The sequence below is a fragment of the Lepus europaeus genome, chromosome 7, assembly GCF_033115175.1.
Source record: "Lepus europaeus isolate LE1 chromosome 7, mLepTim1.pri, whole genome shotgun sequence".
NCBI lineage: Eukaryota > Metazoa > Chordata > Mammalia > Lagomorpha > Leporidae > Lepus > Lepus europaeus.
In genome coordinates, this window is record NC_084833.1 from 6719785 (window position 1) to 6740086 (window position 20302).

The window sequence follows — 20302 nt, forward strand, 5'->3', positions numbered from 1 at the left end:
GGGCTGGGGGTGGGTGTGAGGGTGGCATGCAGCTGAGGGCAGGGCCAGGGCTGGCGTCCCTAAGATTGTACAGACTCTTGTGAATATTTGTATTTTCCAGATGGAATAAAATGGCCCGTGTAATTAACCTGGCCCATCGGAGCCTAGAATCCTGGGGTGGGGTGGGGCCGGACTTCTAGGGACTACCATCTTGGGATTCGGATCAGGAATTGGATGCTTCTGCAATCTTGGGGGAGGGGACCTGAGCGCCAGAGACCTTTGGAACGTAAGGATCTTGCAGATGGTTTAGAATCTTGAGGAATCCAGAAACCTGGGGATCTAAAAACTTGAAACCTTTGCACCCCAGAATTGCTGGGCGTGTGGCCATCTATAACCGGAGCCTAAGGCCCACAGCTGGGATTTCACTGGCTGACAGGTGGCCCTCCAGGTTTTGCCCAAATACTTTCAGTGATGGGGCGGGCGCTCACTGCCGGAACCCTGGGAGGCAGACGGCAGCCCCAGAGCGGGTCGTGGAGGAAGGGACTCGGGTAGCCATAGGCTCCTGCGAGGGCCTGCGTGCCCCGGGGTGGGGGCCGTGCCGCTCCTGGCCTGGTACTGCCGCCAGCCGGAAGGACAGGGACTTCCAGAGCAAGTGCGGATCGATCTGCTCTCAGTCCCCGGCGGCCCCGCCCCGCTGCTCTTCCCTCCCTCCTGAGCAGGCGGCAGGGAGGTTTTGGGGGTCAGAGTGGGGTGGGCGCATCTGGGAGTCCCCTGAAGATGCTGAAGAGCCGGGTGCGAGCCCAGACAGCCGCCCTGCCACTGGGGGCTACGTACCCAGCCCCCCGGGCGGGGGTGTCCCGCAGTGGCTGTGGGAGTGGCCTGGGTGGGAGTGGAGACCCACCTGGAGGCATGCATTCTGCAGACCTGTCAGTGGCCTAGGTCCCCCAGAAGGCTCCCCGGGACCCCTTACCTCACGTGCTCTCCGCCTGCACCCCACTTCCTGGTCTTTATTTTGGGTGGCGCCCTTCTCCCTCCCGGTCAGGTGTCAGCTGCAGCCTTGCCCCCTTTTGGGTCCCCCAGCCCTGTCCCTGCTCGGCCCCCTCCCGCCCTTCCCCCCTCGTGAGGCTGTAATATCCGTTTCACGATTTGGGGGCTGAGTTGCTATAACAACAGACGGCGATTGTGTTGTGAAGAGCGGCTCTCGCTCCGGCACCGCCCGCCCCGCTGCCTCCGTCCCTGCTCCCCTCCCCACCACCCCCCAGCCCAGCCCGGCTTCTTCCCTGTGTGTGTGTGTGTGTCCAGGCGTGCCCTGCCTGTCATGTGACGTGTGCCCGTCTTTCCGTGGTTGCGTGTGTCTGGCGTCTGCGCTTCACGTGTGTGCCGTGTGCATGTGTGTGCACAAACACGCGGTGCTTGCCCTCTCCCCTGCATTTTCTTCTCTCCGTGTGCACACGGGAGAAGGGCGGGTGCTCAGCACGTCACCCCAGTGTCCACGATGGGTGGGAGTGGGGGTGTGTCTAGAAGTGGTGGGTCCCAGCTGCTTGGGGGTGGGGGGAGGGGCAGGGAGGTGCAGCAGCTACAGCTGACCTTTCCTGCCCTTGATGGGCAAAGCTAGGGGTGGGGACTGCCAGAGGCAGGTGCTCACGCTTCCTCCGCTCCCAGGCATGTCTGAGGAACCAGGTCTCTGTGAGTCACAGTACCTGTCTGTCTGTCCAGGGATGCCCTGGCGCATGGTGAACAGCGTGTGTGTAGGCTGCGGGACGAGGGGCAGAGGGGGATGGGCAGGGCAGTGGCCTGGGGGGTCAGAGAGGCAATTTCACAGCCACAGGCCCTGACTCAGCAGTTCTGCTTCTTTGGCTCCTCCAGTGGCCTTTGTGGGGATGGCCCGAGGGTCTCTTCAAGGTCAGTGGGGACCTGGCTCTGGGATCCCCTTCTGCAGCCCTGCAACCTGGGCCCCCCAGCCACCCCTTCACAGACTGGGGTGACCTGGTGGGCGGACAGCCATGTTCACCTCAGTGCAGTGCCTTGGGGGCAGGACGGTGCTGTGGCTGGCTCCCCAGTGCACCTCTCCCCCCACCCCGGGCGTGTATTTGCCTCTGTGTGCATGAGTTGTGTGTGCACGTTCTTGGGCAAGTAGGTGCTTTCTGTAGGTGTCTCAGTACGGTGGCCATTTCTACAAGTGTCCCTCTGGGATGCTCTGTGTCCAGGCGTGGGTGCGAGTGTGCCCCGTGCGCACATGCGGGCGTGAGTAGTGGAAAGTACTCGCTCTTGCCTAGTGCCCCAGGCTGAGGAAGTGCCGGCCACCACCCGCTGTGCAGATCACAGAGCTTGCAATGAAACCGGGGTCCCGGCGTGAGCTAGCGCACACGCACACGCACGCACACGCACACGCGTGCACACGCCTCTGGAAGCCCAGGGTCCAACTTTGTGGCACACCCTAGGCGAGGTGCACCTTGCAGCAGCTGAATGAGTGACAGGGTGCCCTGCCCCTCCCCCCACAGGCAGGGTGATGCCGCCCGCCTAGGGACCTGCAGGGCAGTCCCACACTCTGAAACTCCCGACTGGAGGGGCTGCCTCGGTGAGCAGGCACGTGCAGCCGCAACCCAGCCCCAAACCCACCCCTGCCGCAGCCCAGAGTTCCAGGCAGCACTAGGAGTCTGGTTTCAAACTTGGATTCCCATGAGGTAGGGCTGGAACCCTCAAGCTACCAGGTCTGCCCTGCCCCTTCGCCCCCCCTCCCCCCGCCCCCAAGCCCTGCCCAGCAGCGGTGGCTAGAGCTCCTGTTCCCCAGGCTCCTTGCAGCCCAAACCCGCCCCTGGGCGCAGCCAGCAGAGGGCACTGCGGCCCAGACCCCGCATGGGCCCCGCTGCCTCGGAGCCCAAGTCCAGGTCCACAGCCTCTCCTATGGTTTGTCCCAGCCCTGGGCGCTGCCGCACGGACCCGCCACCGGGATGGGGGATGGTGGTGGTGCGGGACTCAGGGGCCCGACCCAGTGGGCGACAGGCTAGGGCGCCTGGGCTCCCGGCAAAGACGCTGAGGCTGGGGTGCCGTCTGCCCGGTTGGGGCCCCGGGCGCCGGGGCTAAGGCCTTCGAGAGGCGGGGAAGAGCTCCGTGCCCTGGGGCCGGGACGCCTGGGTTCCGCACGGGGGAGGGAGCTGGGCTCGTGGAGCCGCCGGGCTGGCGGCCTCTGCGCCTTCCCATTGGCGGCGCCGCTCGTCCGTTAGCGCAGCGTGGCCCAATGCGTGCGCGCAGGGGGCGGGCGCTGGTGCTGATGCTGCCGTCAGTCGGTGTTGCAGGGATGCGGCGGCGGGAGCAGCCGCCCTGACTCGCGGAGCATCCTCCTCGGAGCGGCACCGCGGCGGGGCGGGCGGGGACGCGGCGGGGAACGAGAGAGGCGCGAGGCGGCCGACGCCGCTGGCCCCGGCCCTGCCACCCGCCGGAGACGGGGCAGCCCCGGGGCTCTGATCCCCACCCTCCAGCTCCTGGCGCCCCCAGAACCAGGTATGGGAGGGGGGGCTGCGGCGGAGCCGGGCGGGGGGCGGGAGCCGATCGGGGGAGGGGAGCGGATCGGAGGGGCGGGGGAGGCTGGAAGGAGGCTGGGGGGCGGGGGCGCCGCGCTGGGTGACAGCGAGAGGCAAAGCCGCTAGGGGCTTTGGGGGTCGGGGCTCCCCGTGGGAGGGGCATCGGCCCTGAGCTGGGGCGAACGGAGGGAGGGTCGTTGGGGGAAGGGACGGGAGAGAAGGAGGGGCATCCCGAGGGCTGTGAGGGGGCCGCTGGAGGGAGTCCCCAGTCTGTGCTCGCCCCCCGGGCTGCCACAGTGCTGGGCTGAGGGGCCGGAAAACCGCTGCGCTCCGAAGGGTCTGCGAGGCAGAGACCCGCGGGGAACTGGGCTTCGTGGGAGGAGAGGGAGAGGAGAGGAGTGGAGAGGAAAGGAGCAGGGGCCAGGCCAGGCTCCGTCTGGGGGACCAGGCTTTCTCCTGGGCGAGGGCAGCCAAGGGGAGCGGAGGTTCCTGGGCGGGAGCAGAAGGGAAGGTGCCAAGGTGCTGGAGGCAGAGACGGGTCTGTGCCGGTGGGGAGCTGAGCAAGATGGGGGCCGGAGGGAGAGCGGCGGAAGCTTGCGGTGGGGGGGAAGGCTGGGGTTACGAGGGAGGGAGGGAGACTGGGAAATCAGTGGGAGGGGGCTTGTGCCAGGGTGGGAATGCACTGGGGGCGGTGACACGGTTCTGGTCAGGGAATGCTGCAGGGGGAGAGGGAGCTGCAGGGGCCTGGGCTTGCTCCCCCACCCCTAAGAGGAGGGGGCCATTTCCCACGTCCCTGCCTCCTCCCCCAGACTGCTGTGGGTTCTCTGGGCTGGGGCATTAGCTCGGGCACCCTTGATGGGCTTCTGGAGGCAAAATTGATTCAGGGGTGGGAAGGGGCTGTTGTTTCCTTTACTCTCACACCCCTCGAGAGTCCTGGGAGAGGGCATTTGGTGCCTCGCGGAAGCGGCAAGGGCTGGAGAGGGCTGCTTCTTGGTGCCTGGAGCACAGACCCCAAGTGAGAAAACACATCTTAGGGCTCAGTCTCAGGTCTCCAGTCCTCTGGGCTGCTTTGGGGGCTTCCGGTCTTTGCATGTGCTGGGAGGTGGGGTGGGCGAGGACCTCCCCTTCATTCTTTTCCTTCCTCTTGACCACCATGTCAGGGTCTGAGCGTTCCTTCTGGGGGAGGGTGGACTTTGGGTTTTATGTCTTTGCCAGATGAGAAGGAGAGAGAGAGAGAGAGAGAGAGAGAGAGAGAGAGAGAGAGAGAGAGAAGGGAGACAGAGAGGAAGGAGGCCGGCTGGCCCCTCAGCTGTGCAGGGCCTTCTCTTTTGTGGGAGCTTCAGTCTCTTGGGTCCCTAACTCCTCTTACCTCCATGAGTGGCTCCAAGGGACGCTGGCCAAATCCAAGGCTGGACCGGATCTTCCCTGGGCAGGGAGCAGAGGCCTCCTGGGGGCTTCACGCTCACTAGGGAAAGTCTTCTCAGACTGGAAATGTCCTGAGATCCCCGGGGTGGGCGGGACTGACCGGCTGGCAGGGACTTCTCCCCAGGAGCCCAGGCCAGGGCTGAATCCCAGAGAGGAGGGGGCTAGGTTGGAGAAGGGGGTGTTGGGAGCTTCGCTTCCTTTCCAGGCTCTCAGTCTCCACCTGGGTCCAGCTGCTCTGTCCCACGCACCCTTGCCAGTGACACAGACACTCTGACACGGATATACAGGCTCAGTGGCACCCACCCAGACACACACCTACACAGGCACGCACACCTGCATACACAATCCACCTCCCAGCAGCACACCGCCCACACTTCCCGCCCAGAGATTGCCACACCTCTGCCTGCCTCACAGACCTCCCCCCAGCCGCCCTCTTTCCCTGTGCACAGCACGCGCATGGCCCCTGCCTGCCTACAGAGCCCCCACATGGCACTGCAAGCCTCACCCTCATGCACACAGTCCCCTCCCCTCCCCTCCACCTGTGTTCCTGCCACACACTGCTTCACTCCCTGGGATCCCCTGGCCCCACGCCTCCACCTCCATGCACACACAGCCGCTGTCCTGGGCACACCAGCTGCCCCACCCCCATCATTAAGTACCATGTGCTTGTGTGCATCTTCAGCCTTTGCCCTGGCCTTTGTGGGTGTGCACCTGTGTGTGCACACTGGTAGCACACACACGTGTGCTGACACACCCTTCGGTCCTCGGCTCATCCCCGGGCCTCTCTCCCACTTTCATTTTCTGTCTCTCTTATTTTTGCATTCCCAGAAAGCACCCTGAACCCCTTCGGACCATGTTAATGATCCCTTCTGGTTTGCAGGTGCTCTGCTCCCCCTCCCCCCGTCATCCTCACTTGCAGGGGCCAACCCTGATCCATGCTGGCACCACAGACCCTCGGGGCATTCATTCCAAGCTCCCAAGCCCAGCCCCCATGAGGATGTCCCGACTGTGCGCTCCCACCACGGTGCACTGCCCACGCTGCTGCTCCATCTGCTGGTGTGGCTCTCCTGCCTGGCCCTTCCACCCCCACGGGCCTGTGGGCTCCCGCAGACTCATTCGCCCAATAGTCTAGCACACATTTCCGACGCAGCCTTGTTGTCACGCACAGAGCTGTGGTGCTGTCGCCACTGCCACTCAACATGGTGGTGTGGGGTGAGGCTGCGGGGACTCCGCCTGTTCCCTCATTGCTAGAATGGGACTCCTGATACCCATCCCGAGGGGCTGTTAGGACCAGATGATCTATTGTGCACCTGCTGTGTGCCTGGCCCCGTGTTGAGTGCTCTGTGAGCTCCATTTCCTCTGGTGCGTTTGTCGGGCACACAGAAGCACCCCAGCACATGACGGCTATCCTGCCCGTCACTGTAGTCATCTCCCCTAGACAGCACACACACCTGTCAGGGACAGCTTTGGGAGCATTCCCAGGCACCTCATGCTTACTCACAAGGCTGCCCGCCTGGCTGCTCTGCGCTGTGGGGCGCCCCAGCTGTTCTGTGTGGGACACGGGTGCACGCAGCGCTCCCCCCACTGCTGCCCCCTCCCTGCCCACCCCACACCCCTGTGCTCTGGCCCTCGCTCCGTGCAGTCGCACTGTCACATCTCCATCCCCAGCCCACCGGTTCCCTCTGCCCCACACACCTGCAGCGGCTTCATCACGCGCACCTCCTGCAGCCACCCTGTGTCCAGCCCCCTTCATGCTCCTCTGCACACACACAGGGGAGCCACAGACACACCTGCTCCCTCCCAGCCCTGCTGCTGCTTGTCCCTTGCCTTCAGACCTCCTTGTCCCTTCTCCTGCCCTCCTAGGTGGGAGGAGGTGCCCAGCAGGTGGAGGGAGGCTTGGGGGTTCCACTGAACTCAATCCGAGTCCCAGTTCTGGCGCTCAGGAGCTGTGTGACCTTGGGCAGGGACAGTGTCTGCCTTGCTCAGTCCCCCACTAGGCCCTCACTGGGGAGGCTCCGGGGAGAAACACCGGACACACGTAGTTTGGCAAACTGTGAAAGGCTACAGTGAGGAGTTTCAAAGCCATCGCTGGCACACACTGACTTTCCCACGCTCTCCTTTCTGCTGGGCTTGGAGCTAAGCACCTTACACATAGGAGTTCTAATTCTGACACTGCTACCATGATCTCCTGCACCTCAGGGACTTGGAGCACAGAGCGGCTAAGCGACTTGCCACGGGTCACACAGCTAGAGTTGGTATTTGGACCCAGGCTCCAGAGCCGGTACCTTCTAAGGGCAGTGAGGCTGCACTTGTGGCTGGGTGTGGACCTGCTCCAGTGTTCCCTGGGCTCTGCTAGGTCTTCAGGCCTGGAAGGAAGGAACAGGATGGGGAGAGGGGAATGGTGGCGGGGTGGGAGGGAAAGGAGACCCTCCCAAAGACCTTCTGCACCTGAAAGGGAGTGGAGCGGTCTGTGTCTCTTGTGTTTCTGGGCCCCCTCCTGAGCGCCTCTGAGCAAGTCATCCTGCCTCAGCGCCAACACCTCCACACACAGGAAACTCGCCCCTCCCCACCCCTACTCACTGTTGGATGCTCTAGATGGCCAGCAAGTTCCTCCTTCGCTTCAGCCAAAATCTCCCCGCCCCGTAGCACGCACTTCTCCCACCTGTCCCCAGGCTGCCTTCTGGGGCCACAGAATGTGTGTAAACGCAGCTCTGCCTCGCTGCAGCTTGGGGGAGGCCCCTGCTGTCTCACTCCCAGCTGGCAGGAGAGGATGCTGGCTGCTGGCGTGAGCAGAGGCGAGTGAGAGGGAGGCTGGCGTTCCCATGGCGGGAGCAGGGCGTGTGTGCGAAGTGTGGGTCTGGCCACAGAAGGGGCTGTGTGGATGCTGCGAGGGGCCTGCGGTCCAGGGGCCCAGCCAGGGTGGGCCAGGACTCACTCACTCCGGACCTCACCACGGCTCAGTCTGCGCTGCTCGTGTGGGCACTGAGGCCTTGGTTCAGGCAGGAAGGTGCGGGGCTGGCTCAGCCGGTGCAGCGTCGGCATGGAGAAGGGGCGGCTGTGATCTCGCTCTTCTGTGCAGCCCTGGGTCAGTTCCCACCTGAAAGACATCAGAGCGTGAGCTCAGGGGCCTCAGTCTTCAGGCCCAGGGTGGGCTCAGAGCGCACACTCCCTGCTGCCCATGGATGGTGCAGGGCGGAAGGAGAGGCACAGACTTTGAGGCCAGCAGACCCCTCATCAGCACCGTGACCTTAGGCGAGTGAATCTGTGGTTCTCAGCTCCGTTTCCTTGTTGTAAGACTGGCTGACAGAAACACCTTCTGGAATCCAGTGGTGCCCGGGGGGTGAGCAGCCTGGGGAGTCCCAAAGTTGCAGGCCAAATGCCATGGTGGCACTGGCAGGGCTGTTGGGTGACAAGTAGGAAGCTGTCGGGCTCAGGAGGACCCAGGAAGAGCTGGGGACAGGATGGCCAGGGGCCCTGAGGCCAGTTTTATCTCCTCTTTCCGGCCCTCCTGCTGCCCTCGTCACTGGTACAAGGTTGCAGGGGCCCTCTGTGGGTTGGGGGCGCTAGAGAGCACAGGACGCATGGTCAGCAGGGGCTGCCGGTGGGCTCTGCACTGACTGGCAGTGAGCGGGCAGGCTACCCGCTGCACTGGCCGTGGTGCTGGAGAAGCAGTGTGGGTCTGAGGGGGACAGTGCCTGGACACGGTGGGTGCAGGGGGGCTTCCGCGGCACTGCAGGGGCCTGGGGGAGGGGCGATTGCCTGGCACAGCTCCAGGGGAGACACCTGTGCAGTTGGGCAAGGCCCTGGCCCTGGCCCATGGGGACCAGATCTTTGCTGCTGAGGTGGGAGAGCTGAGTAGCTGGAGCTAAGAAGGGCTGGAGCATCCTAGGTCAGCAGGACCCCTTGTGTGCATCCTGGGAGCAGGGGCAGGCTGCAGGCTGTGCCAGCTAAGACAGGCCCTGGGCTGGGGGAGGCTGGAGGGAGGGGGAAGGAGTGGCGAAGAGCAGCAGGTGTCCTGGGCTCTGCAGGGCGGGGTGGGGTGGGGAGGACCCAGGTGTCCGCTCTCAGCTCTCTTGGGGCTAGCTCTGCCTGGCGAGCCTCAAGCTGCGCCAAGGGTCTCTGGGTCCCCAGGGAGAGGCCTCGGAGGGTAGGGTGGGGGAGAGCTGGAGCCTCCTCCTGGTCAGCCCAGCAGCCCCCGTCCCCCTGGCGCCAAGCCAGGCTGCCCGTGCTGCAGAGCTTCGGGCTGCGGGCAGAATGAGTAATGAGCCGGAGGGGCCCAGCCCAGCCCCTGCCCTCGCTCCTCCCCGGAGGCCACCATGTGTGTGGCCAGCCTGGGCCCCCATAGCCACTCTCAGTCTCGTGCCATGGTGGCTCCCACCACTCCCTCCGCACCCAGACCAGTGGAGTCACCCCCTCCTGGACTGTCACCCCTGCCCCCTCCTCAGCTCCCAACCAGGTAATGTTCCCGTTCCTGCTGGCTCTGGCGGCCTCCTCCCACTTCCTGAACAGAGGTGGCCCTGCTCCCAGGTGTCTCAGGAACCCCTCTGCCTGCTCCTGAGAGTAGGGATGGGCGCATGCAGGGAAGGGGGTGGCGGGGGGGCCGAGCCCCCGCCCTCTGCCAAGCTGGGGGTGAGTGGCCAGCGGCACGCAAGCCTGTTCCCTCCACCGGCAGAAATCAATAGCTAATTAATTCCCTCCCCAAATAGTGTCCGCAGGTGGGGCGGGGCCGGGAGAGAGGCGGACAAAGGCGAGGCCAGGCTGGGATTGAGACCCCAGCAGGGGAGGGAGAGGGACGAGGTTGACTCTTCGAGCCTCTGCTGGGGGCCTCTGGCTGCCCCTTCAGAAAAAGAGGAAGGGCTTGGCCTTTCCGTGGCTGCAAGCCTCAGGAACCCCTCCCCCTGCCCCAGGCTGGGGTGGGGGGTGCATGTGTATGGGGGGGTGAGGGCGTCAATCAGGATGGGAGCAGGTGCTGCATTTAATTTGATTGGCTAATTAGCCTGCGCATGTTAATTATCTCCATTACCCAATGAGGAGAGGCAGTGGCAAAGCTATATATAACCCCGACAGTGTTTGTATGGAGTAGGGGCTGTGTGCCTGAGTCTCCTCCCCACTGCCTGGGAAGGGCGCTGGAGCAGGAGCCGTGGGTCCCCCCTGGGGCCGGCAGGATGGGCAGGGCAGGGGTCAGAAGTGGGAGGACCTGAACAGGGGACGGCTGGGCTTTGGAGGTCTCCTGCTTGCGGCTTCCCCTTCGGAGGTCTTCTCTGCCCCACTTCCTTTTGCACACATGCCACTCCACCCCCTATCACTTGTGACTCTGCCACTCCCGACACTACACTGTTTCTGGGGGTGGGGGTGCCTGGGCTCCTCCCCTCTCCAAGTCAGCCTCCTCCTCTTCTCTGGGTTCCCACCTTTCAGAGTTACACCTGTGGCTGCCACGCCCCTTGTCTCCTCTGTGGGGACAGGCAGGCTTGGGCCTGGGGCCCGGTTCCCTGCTGAGTGGCTGTGTGACCTTGGGAGAGTCCCGAGGCGTCTCTCCCTGGGTTTCCCCAGTGGCGAATGGGGAATAATGGGACTTCTTAGAGCCATTAAGGAAAGTGACATTTGTAAAAATGTCCAGGATCAGGCCGTGACAGATGCTGTTTGAATTTGGAATTCGATTTTCGTCTTCTCTTTCTGCTCGCCCCATCAGAGCACCTTTCTCCTCCACTACGATGCGGGCTCTGCCCGGATGCACGCACTTCCTCCCTTCCTCCTCTTCTCCCCCTCCTCAATCTTTCTCCATCTCTTCCTAAACTCTGGCCCCTCCCTGGTTCTCTCCCAGGCTTCTCCCCACCTCTTTCCCTCTCTCCCTCCCCAAAATAAAATCAATGCAATATTCAGGAGGGTTGTTGGATATAAATAATTACGACTTGGAGTTTAACGAGATGCAAATTCCCCTCCCTGGCGTGGGGTATAAATTGCTCTCTGACAGCCAGTTACAAGGGTAATCATTTCAGAAAGGCAATTTTATGCAAATGAGCTTGCCTGCCTCCTGGTGGATCCCCTAGCCCTGGGTGGGGGGCCAGGAGGAGCTGAGCTGTGAAGAGAACCCAGGTAATGGGGCCGGTCCTGACGCTAGAGACTGAGACTCAGGGTGGCAAGACCTGGGCTGGGCCCAGGAAAGGGCGAGTGTGCTTTGAGGGCGAGCGGAAACATGAGCTCGGGTGCCTGCGCCCTCACACGGTTGGCTGGCGACATCTGGGGACGCGGATACCTGGGTCCTGGCTGGCTGTTCTCTCTTGCCCCCTTCCCAGCCCGGTTACTGTGTGATACCATTGGTGAATTGGCATTTAATTAATCCCAATGAATTATTTAGCAACTTCATTATCCAGCATCAAGAACTGATGAGGGAGGGAGAGTTGTAGCCGGAGGTGGGAGCTGCGCACCGGCTCACCGGCTCCGGGAAGCGCGGGGGTCTCCAGCTGGGGCGGAGTTCCTAGGCGGGGCCCTCGGGGAGCTGGCCGTGGTCCTGACGCCCAGTTCCTTTGAAAGGGGCAGGGTGAGGGCAGCTGGGCTGGCTTCTACTGGACTCCCAGGGGTCACTTCCTCGGCTGGCCATATCCCGGACCAATCACGCCCCCAGAAAGTGCCCTCTCTCCCCCCGGTGCTGGGCTCCCAGGTCCATGGTGGTGTCTCCTGCTTGGAGATCCTGTCCAGGTCAGGGCGGACCCCTTAGGTTCAAGAGGGAAACAGCTGGGCGCCCGCTGGTTGCACGGGGAGCCAGACGCCGCCGGCCGCCCTCCTTGGAGCCCGCTCATTAACCCCTTTCCCTCTGTTTCCCCGCAGGCAGCCCCTCCACATCCATCGGAGCCCGCGGCGGGAGAGGGGCGCCGCCGCAGTCCCCGCCCAGGGGAAGCCGGCACCGGGGCCTCTGCGCGCTTTGCCCCTCGGCCAGGCCCATGGCACTGTGAACCGGCGAGGGAGCCCCGCTCCGCGCGGGGGGCGCCCGGCCCCCTCCCCGCCCCATGTGCCCGCGGCTCTGAAGCCTGAGCGGGGCCGGGGGCCGGGCGGGGCCGGGGCCGCCGGAGGCATGGCGCCCGGGGGCCGGTGGCGGCCGCCACGGTTGCCGCTGCTGCTGCCGCTGCTCCTGGTGCTGACGGCGGACCCGCTGGACGGCCTGGAGTTCGGCGGCGGCCCCGGGCAGTGGGCTCGCTACGCGCGCTGGGCGGGCGCGGCGAGCAGCGGCGAGCTCAGCTTCAGTGTGCGCACGAACGCCACGCGCGCGCTGCTGCTCTACCTGGACGACGGCGGCGACTGCGACTTCCTGGAGCTGCTGCTGGTGGACGGGCGGCTGCGGCTGCGCTTCACGCTTTCGTGCGCCGAGCCGGCCACGCTGCAGCTGGACACGCCGGTGGCCGACGACCGCTGGCACATGGTGCTGCTGACCCGCGACGCGCGCCGCACGGCGCTGGCGGTGGACGGCGAGGCCCGCGCCGCCGAGGTGCGTTCCAAGCGGCGCGAGATGCAGGTGGCCAGCGACCTGTTCGTGGGCGGCATCCCGCCAGACGTGCGCCTCTCGGCGCTCACGCTCAGCACCGTCAAGTACGAGCCGCCCTTCCGCGGCCTGTTGGCCAACCTGAAGCTGGGCGAGCGGCCCCCCGCGCTGCTGGGCAGCCAGGGCCTGCGCGGTGCCGCCGCCGACCCGCTGTGCGCGCCCGCACGCAACCCCTGCGCCAACGGCGGCCTGTGTACCGTGCTGGCGCCCGGCGAGGTGGGCTGCGACTGCAGCCACACGGGCTTCGGCGGCAAGTTCTGCAACGAAGGTGAGCCCCGGGCGCCGCCGCGGCCGGGAGGGCTGGGGGGCCGCGGGGGCGGTGGCTGGAGGACCTGGGAGCGCGCGGGTCCGCGCAGGAGGGCGGGTCGGCCACCGGAGGCGTGGCCGGGGGCGTGGCCAGAGTCCTGTGGTGGCCTGCGGTGGTCGGGGGGCTGGGTAGCCCGTCCCACAGGGGCTTGTGAGGGGCGAGGGTCGGGCGTGTGAGGCGCCTGTGGGAGGCAGTGGGTAGGGCCTGTGGGGCGGATCCTGTGATATAGTGTGGGCGGGGCCTGAGGGGCCCTGTGGGTGTGGCCTGCACGGCGGAGCCAGTGTGAAGTCGTCCTAGGAGACTGTGGGCGGGGCCGTGGGCGGGGCTTGAAGGGGGCGGGTAGAGGTGGGCGGGAGCCGCGGTCGGCGAGCGCCCGCCGGTCAAGGGCGGGAAGTGGGGCCTTGAGCGCCGGCGGATGGCGGATGGGGGCCCAAGGCGCGAGGGCGGTGGGCGTGGGGAGGGCTCGGCACGCGCTGCCGGGGCGGGTAAGGGGGCCTGGGGCTTGCGAGACGGGGGCTGCACCCGCCAGGAGGGCGGGAGGCGAGTGTCTCCTTTTCCCCCCCAGAACCCTCAGAGCCTCTGAGAGTGCCGGGGAAGTGAGGGAGACGGAGGCTGGGCGGCTTCTCAGGCTCCTGTCTGGGGCTTGGCGGTTTTGGGGCGGGGCGGGAAGGGCTGGTGGTCTCTGCCGGGTGAGAGACTGCGAGTGGAGGCTTGAACTGCAGACGTCGGGACCGCGGCCGCCGCGGGCTGGGGTGGGGTCACCGCGCCGGGCCGGGTCCCGAGCAGCCCCACGGCGAGGGGCTCCGGGCCGCGGTCCTGGCCAGGATGAGTGGCGGCGGGACGGCGTCTTGCTGGGGCTGGGCTGTGGGTTTGGTGGGGGTGGGGAGGCTCCCCTGGGGCTGGCTGGGCTCTTGGGGGGGGTCCCCTTCAGCGTGGGGCGGTTGGCCCCGCCGCTCCCCGGAGCCCTGGGAGCGCGCGTGTCTGCGCTCCCCGTGGCCGAGTCTGTGGGGGCTCTGTGCACCGGCGCGTGTGTGGCCCCGGGGGGGGGGGGGGAAGCTGGGCTTCGGAGAGGGTTCTGATCGCTTGTTGTAGGTTGTGGAAGACGAACCCGTGCGTGAGGGCGGGTTTCGGATGGCTTCTGGGGGGCCCTTAGTACAAGGCTGCGAATCTCTCTAGGAACTGTGTGTGTGAAGCTCTTCCAACACCTTCTCGCGTTTTCTCCGAGGGGTTCAGGTGCTCCCTAAACTGCGAGATCGGTGTCCGTGTCGCTGCAGGCGGCCGGCGCAGCCCGCGGTGTGGAATTGATGTGTGGATGGGGGTCAGCACAGCCGTGTTGGAGTAGAAGCAGCGGAGCTGGGAGAGCGAGTGGCTCACACGCGTCGGTGTGTGCTCCCTGGAGCCGCGCCTCTTGTGCTGTGGGAAGGAGTCGAGACGTCAGCAAGACTCCTGGAGTCTGAAGAACCTCCCCAGGACCTTAACCCGATTCGCCGGTTCCTAGGACCCCCTCCCCAGCAAACCTTTCTAAGCAGGCCGTATGAACCAGCCTCTTAATTTGATGGAGGGGAGAATTGAGCTATGACAGTACCTGGTCACGGTCTCACTGGTGGCTGAATCGAGCCTGGGTGTATGAAAAATGCAGTCAGACACCCGGATCAGCCAGAGTCCTTGTATACATTCCCCGAGAAGGCATTCACTGGCTAGCGTCACCCGGTGACCCGGAGAAGTGTGTGCTTCGGAATGCGGGTTGTGTGGTTGTGTGTGTAAGATGTGTTTGAGTAATTATGAGTGAAAGGGATGGTTGGGTATATCATATAGGTGTGCCAGATGTGCGTCAGATAGCTTTTTAAAAAATAATTAATGCTATTTATTTGAAAGGCAGAGATCTCTACCCCCCTCCCCAACCCCATCTGTTGATTTGTCCCCTAGATGTCCACAACAGCCAGCGTTGGGCTGGAGCCCGATCTGGGAGCCTGGGACTCAAAGCAGGTCTCCCGTGTGGGTGCTAGAAATCCAGCTAGTCTGGCCATCACCTGCTGCCTCCAGGTCTGCGGTAGCAGGAAGCTGGAATTGGGCGTGGAGTTGAGACTCACACCCCAGTATTGGATGTAGGTGTTCCAAGTCGCATCTCAGCCACTAGGCTAAACACCCGCCCTCCGGTTAAACGTTAGGAGCTCTGAGATCTGGCTGTGTGTATGTATCTGACCCACGGGGCTGTGTGTGTGTGTGTGTGTGTGTGTAACTCAGACTCATAAGAAAGAGAAGTAAGACACACACTCATTGAAGACAGCTGATAGGGGCAGGGTTGTGTGTGTGTGTGTGATCCATTGAGAGAGTGGTGCTTTGTGATAAAAGCCAGGGATGTGTCTTTATTCAGTTCTGTATTCCTCGTGCCTAATATAGTACCAGGTGCTTAGTGGGTGTTTGATAAAGATTTGTGGAATGAATGAAGATATTAATAAGTACTTGAGGGAGTAAGGGCTTGAGGTAGGCTGTGTCTGGATGTGAAAGGACGTGTGTGTGTGTATTTTTGGAGGTATGTTGTGGGTGGCCATGGGGGTCGTGGGTACAGCTGGCATCTGGGGATGACAGGCAGGCAGCAGCCCCACTGACCACCCCTCCTCCCTGCATTTGTTCATTTCCCAGGCGGCTTTTGTGATGTCTCGTGCTCATTATACTTCTAGTGCATTCTCATCCAGCCGAGGGGGAGAGGCGTGAGCGCCACTGTGACTGGGGTGGGGAGGGGAAGACAGGTGTAGCAGGAGTCGGAGTTCTCCAGCTTCCCTGGAGTTTATGGTCACTTCGTTATTGTCTGTTTGAGTGGTTTCCAACGTTTTCTGAATTTGAGGACTTTTTTTTGAAGTCGCTAGTTCACAGTACCCCTTCCAAGTCGTAGTTAGTTATTATTTTTATATCTATTTTTGTGAAAATAGATGACTCAACGCTCCTATGAATTCAGAAAAGCTTTTAGATGACTTTGATATTGTATTTGCCATGTGGATAATAAAATATACATTAGGAAAAATTGCTTTAGTTTTATGAGCAAGACTTATCAATCTGCTTTCAGAAGTCTGACGTGCGTGTGGATTTGTGGATCCTTGGGAATCCATGCCTCCTGGAGTCTGGGCTCGCCCACTGACTGAGAACCTCCATGCTTGGAAATTGCGTTTTTCCTCTGGGGGCGGGGCCTGGCCACACTCACCGAAGACAGAGCTGAGTGTGAGTGGCTGAGGGTCTGTGTACCCACTGCTGGTTCTCGACCCCAGCGCTGGTAGTGTAGACCAGGCTTTGCATGTCAGCGCCGTCTCGTGTCACCCGTGTGTGCAGAAGGGACTGGAGAGGGATGAAAGGAGGGGTGTGCGGGTGTTGGGGGGGGGACACCTTGCGTGGAGTCAGGATCTAGACGCCTGGGACAGAGCGCCAGGTGCATACTTTGCTCAGGAGAGATATAGGAAACGGGCGGCCACGCGTGTAGAACGCACGGCTCACGTGTGTTCTGAGACTTTGTTGGTGATCTGATTCAGCAGGTGGTCGTCAAGGCGTCCCCAGTGACAGGCTGTTTTGGGGGCTCCAGGGGACTGAGGGGCGGGGTAGACTGTGCGGGAGTTGACTGTTTCCCTGAGGAAGCACACACCAGTGTGTGGTTGAGAGCACCGATTCTGCCCCAGTCTGCCGGAGCAGCCACCATAGACGTAGCTGTCTCTCCCCTGGCTCCCTTATCTGTAAAATGGGATAATAGTCGAGTTGCTGTGAGAATTAAATTAGCTAATTCATGTGATGCGCTTTGAATGGCATCTGGCACAAAGAATGTTCACTAAACACAGGCCGGGCAGCCCTACTAGGAAAACCCAAAATGCTCCAAAGTCTGATGCCACAAGGAAAAGAGTCCCCACCTGACCGACTGCAATAGGTTGCAGTCAAAACTCAGGTACCCCCAAAATTTGGGGGTAAGTTACTTTCTTTTTTTTTTTAAAGGTTTTTATTTATTTATTCGACAGGTAGAGTTATAGACAGTGAGAGAGAGAGAGAGAGAGAGAGAGAGAGAGAGAGAGAGAAAGGTCTTCCTTCCGTTGCTTCACTCCCCAAATGGCCGCTATGGCCAGTGCTGTGCCGATCCGAAGCCAGGAGCCAGGTGCTTTTTCCTGGTTTCCCACGCAGGTGCAGAGGCCCAAGCACTTGGGCCATCCTCCACAGCCCTCCTGTGCCACAGCAGAGAGCTGAACTGGAAGAGGAGCAGCCGGGACTAGAACCCGGCGCCCATATGGGATACCGGCGCTGCAGGCGGAGGATTAGCCAAGTGAGCCACAACGCCGGCCCCTGGTTCAAGTTACTTTCAGGCTGTATGTGTAAGGTGTATATGGCACACAAATGATTTCTGTGTTGAAATTTGAGTCCCAGCCACAAAGTAATCTCATTATGAATATGCAAATATTCCAAAGTCCATAAAATAAACGCACAAAAAGTCTGAAGCACTTCTGATCCCAGCCATTTCAGAGCTGGGACACTCAGGCTGTGGCTGCACAAACAACAGGGTGGAGGGTGCACTCTGCCCGGGATGCAGCAGGCAGTGCAGGTTAGGGACCCACACAGACCGCTGTGGCTTTAACCTGTCTTCACTGCTCACCAGACCTTTACGTCGGGTGAGCGCGTAGCCTTTAGACTTGTTTTCCTTTCTTATATAACGAGGACAACCTGCTTATCTGGTCAGTTGGTTGTGAGAATTTACTGAGTGTCTGGTCCATCTGAGTGGTGAGTGTTAGTTATTATCACATGCAAAGTGCTATTGGGGTTTCAAGGAAGCAGAGATATTTTTTTTTTCTCCAAAGATTTATTTTATTTGTTTGAAAGGCAGAGTTGGGGAGAGAAGGAGAGCTAGAGAGAGAGAGAGAGGTCTTCTATCCACTGGCTCACTCCCCAAATGGGTGCAACGGCCAGGAGCCAGGAGCTCCATCTGGGCCTCCCACATAGGTACAAGAGCCCAAACACTTGGGCCACCCTCTGCTGCCTTCCCAGGCCACAGCAGAGAGCTGGATCAGAAGTGGTGCAGTCAAGACTCTATCTGGCGCCCATATTGGGTGCCAGCATCACAGGTGGCAGCTAGGCTATACCACAACACCAGCCCCAGAAGGGGAGAGTTTACCAATTTGGGGGATCCGTAGTGGGTCTAGGAAGGTCGTGCTATTTAGTATGGCCTTAAACATTGGTCAGTGTGGTTTGGGAGAGGTCACTCCCGGCAAAGGCGCCGGTAAGAACGAAGGTGGGGGAGGGGGAGATGCGTGTCAGATCTGCCCAAGGCCACCGAGAGGTGGAGGCACGAGCGCAGGAGAAGCAATTTGAGGCCAGGTCTCGGAGATTTAGCTGAAATTTCTCAGCCGACATTTGGTGGATGCTGATTGGTTACGGTGTGCTGGCAACGGAGCCACGAAAGAATTTTGAGCAGGTTCTTGGAGAAGGTAAGAGCTGTGCGTTTAGGAAGCTGGGAGGTGAGTGTGTAAGGTTTATAGGGAGGAAACTGAGGTGGTGGGAGACGAGTCAAGCACGAGATAGCAAGGCCTTGAGCTTTGTCGTGGAGAGCAGCAGGGAACAGTGGTGGCAGCTGAGGCCGCAGCCGAAGTGAATGCAGGGACCCATTGCCGAGCTGGGAGCTGTGGGACGCTGGGGTGGGGTGGGTGGGAGGGGAAGGCAAAGATGGTGGCGTGTCAGGTTTGTGTGGTTGGAAGGATTGCAAAGGGGTGAGAGAAGGGGAAGTGGGGATGGAGGATGGGATTGAGCAGTGGCCCCTGGGCATTCCTAGACGGCGATGTCCAGGGCATTGGGAATGTGAGATCAGAGCTTCGGGGGGGGGGGGGGCAGAGGCTGCAGATGGAGCCCCGGGAGCCATGTGCATTTGAGGCTCTGGGTCAGACGAAGCAGCCAGAGATGAGCAGAATGAAGTACAAGACCTTAGAGGGACAGCTGCAGGAGAAGGAAGAGCATCATAACTCAGGAACCGGACCACGTGGTCGAGGGAGAAGAGGGGGGAACTTGCACCCCTGGGCTTTTGCTGGTGCCTTGGCTGTTCCTCTCAGTGCCTGGGATGACCGCAGGAGGGAACTTTCCGTGTTGTAGAAGGTCAGAGTGAGGCTCAGAGACAAGAGCTGGATCCGAGCCTGCGGCGACTCCGCTCAGCTCCCTGGCGGGCCCTGCACTGCTCCAGGGAGGAGAGCCGCGTCTGCTGATTGCCCGAGTTTGGCCACTGGGGCCACTTGGGGGGAATGTTTCATGAGAAACCAGTACCACCCTCAGTTCCGGGCCACAGCTAGTTCCTTTAGCCAGCCGTGTAGAGGTTTGTTGGTCAGCGGTCCCAGCCCAGAGAGGGCAATGAAAACGGGACAGGGGGATCTCCGTCTTTCAGAGGCCCTGTGGTCACCAGGGTCCTCCTGGGGCTGGGGGGCCACCCCTTTGGCACAGCAGCACGTCTCTGGCGGGGATTCTTTTCACGGGACGATTCATCCTCGCTGTGTCCCCGGGCAGTCTCTGCAAGGGAAGCTGACCTTCTGCTGATGGCTCCGATTCCTTTATCCCTGCCTGGAGTGATGCCCGCCTGCTCTACTTTTGAGTCCTCATGTCAGCTTTTGCTAGTTTTCTATCTCCGCCCTTAGGAGGAGATGTCAGGGAGCAACGGACACCTCCTCTCTCTGTGTTGGTTTTTGTGAACTTGGAGAGCAGCGTTGCCAACATTAGAATTATGTGTCGCTGACGGTGAGTGACTGGTGGAGCCTAAAAGGCTGTCCTTTGAGAAAACAGAAGTTTTGATGCTGGGGTGCTAGCCGTTTGTTTCGGCTCCTTAGAAGCACCCCCATCTCCTTTCGCTCTGGCCTTCGGCGCCGCCTTGTTGGAATCTTGAGTTCATGCTGGGCAAGATGAGAGCCTCTATGACACCACCCCTGCCCTCTCGCGGGGACAGTGAGGACCCAGGTGTGCGAACGTTGAGTAAATGAGGTCGTGGGTGTGAGTCACCCTGTCAGCCGTGACGTCCAGTGCCGGTGGCCCTGACGGTTTCTGCGGGTGGAAGCAGCTCCAGGCAGAATGGGGTCAACTGCTCCAGAGGGTGGGCGGGGCTGCTCTGAGCGCCCAGAGAAGAGCGGGGCGCCCCGAGGACAGACAGCGGAACGGCTCAGAGCATGGGCTGCGGTGCGTTCAGCCTTGTGTTCGGACGTCTGCATCCCACGCTGGCTCCAGCCCCTGGACCCCCGCTCCCTGCTGCTGCAAACCCTGGGAGGCAGCAGTGGTGGCTCCAGCAGCTGGGTTCCTGCGCACAGGTGGGAGACTGGGTTGGGCTCCCCGTTCCTTGCTTTGGCCCCCAAACCACCCCCCCCGTCCCCACTGTGGGCATTTGAGGATGAAAAAGTAATTGGAAGCTCTCTTTGTCAGTCTGTCTATTAGTTGATCTCTCAAATATATAATAAGCCCGATTTAAAAAAGCTTTATTTATTTGAAAGGCAGATCAACAGAGAGAGGGAGAAGAATACAGAGATGCCTTCTATCTGCTGGTTCACG

The 20302-nt window shown here is 61.8% G+C and overlaps 1 protein-coding gene across 7 annotated transcripts in view; it reads left to right on the top strand.

Annotated features, from left to right (window-relative positions):
* Positions 1 to 11994: 11994 nt before the first annotated feature.
* The window catches only part of NRXN2 (neurexin 2), a 100856-nt gene continuing 92548 nt past the window's right edge, over positions 11995 to 20302 (top strand). For all 7 annotated transcript variants that reach the window (XM_062197779.1, XM_062197781.1, XM_062197783.1 and 4 more), the window contains exon 1: positions 11995 to 12727. In XM_062197779.1, coding sequence (XP_062053763.1) covers positions 11995 to 12727 — 733 coding nt within the window. The remainder of the gene's footprint in view (positions 12728 to 20302) is intronic.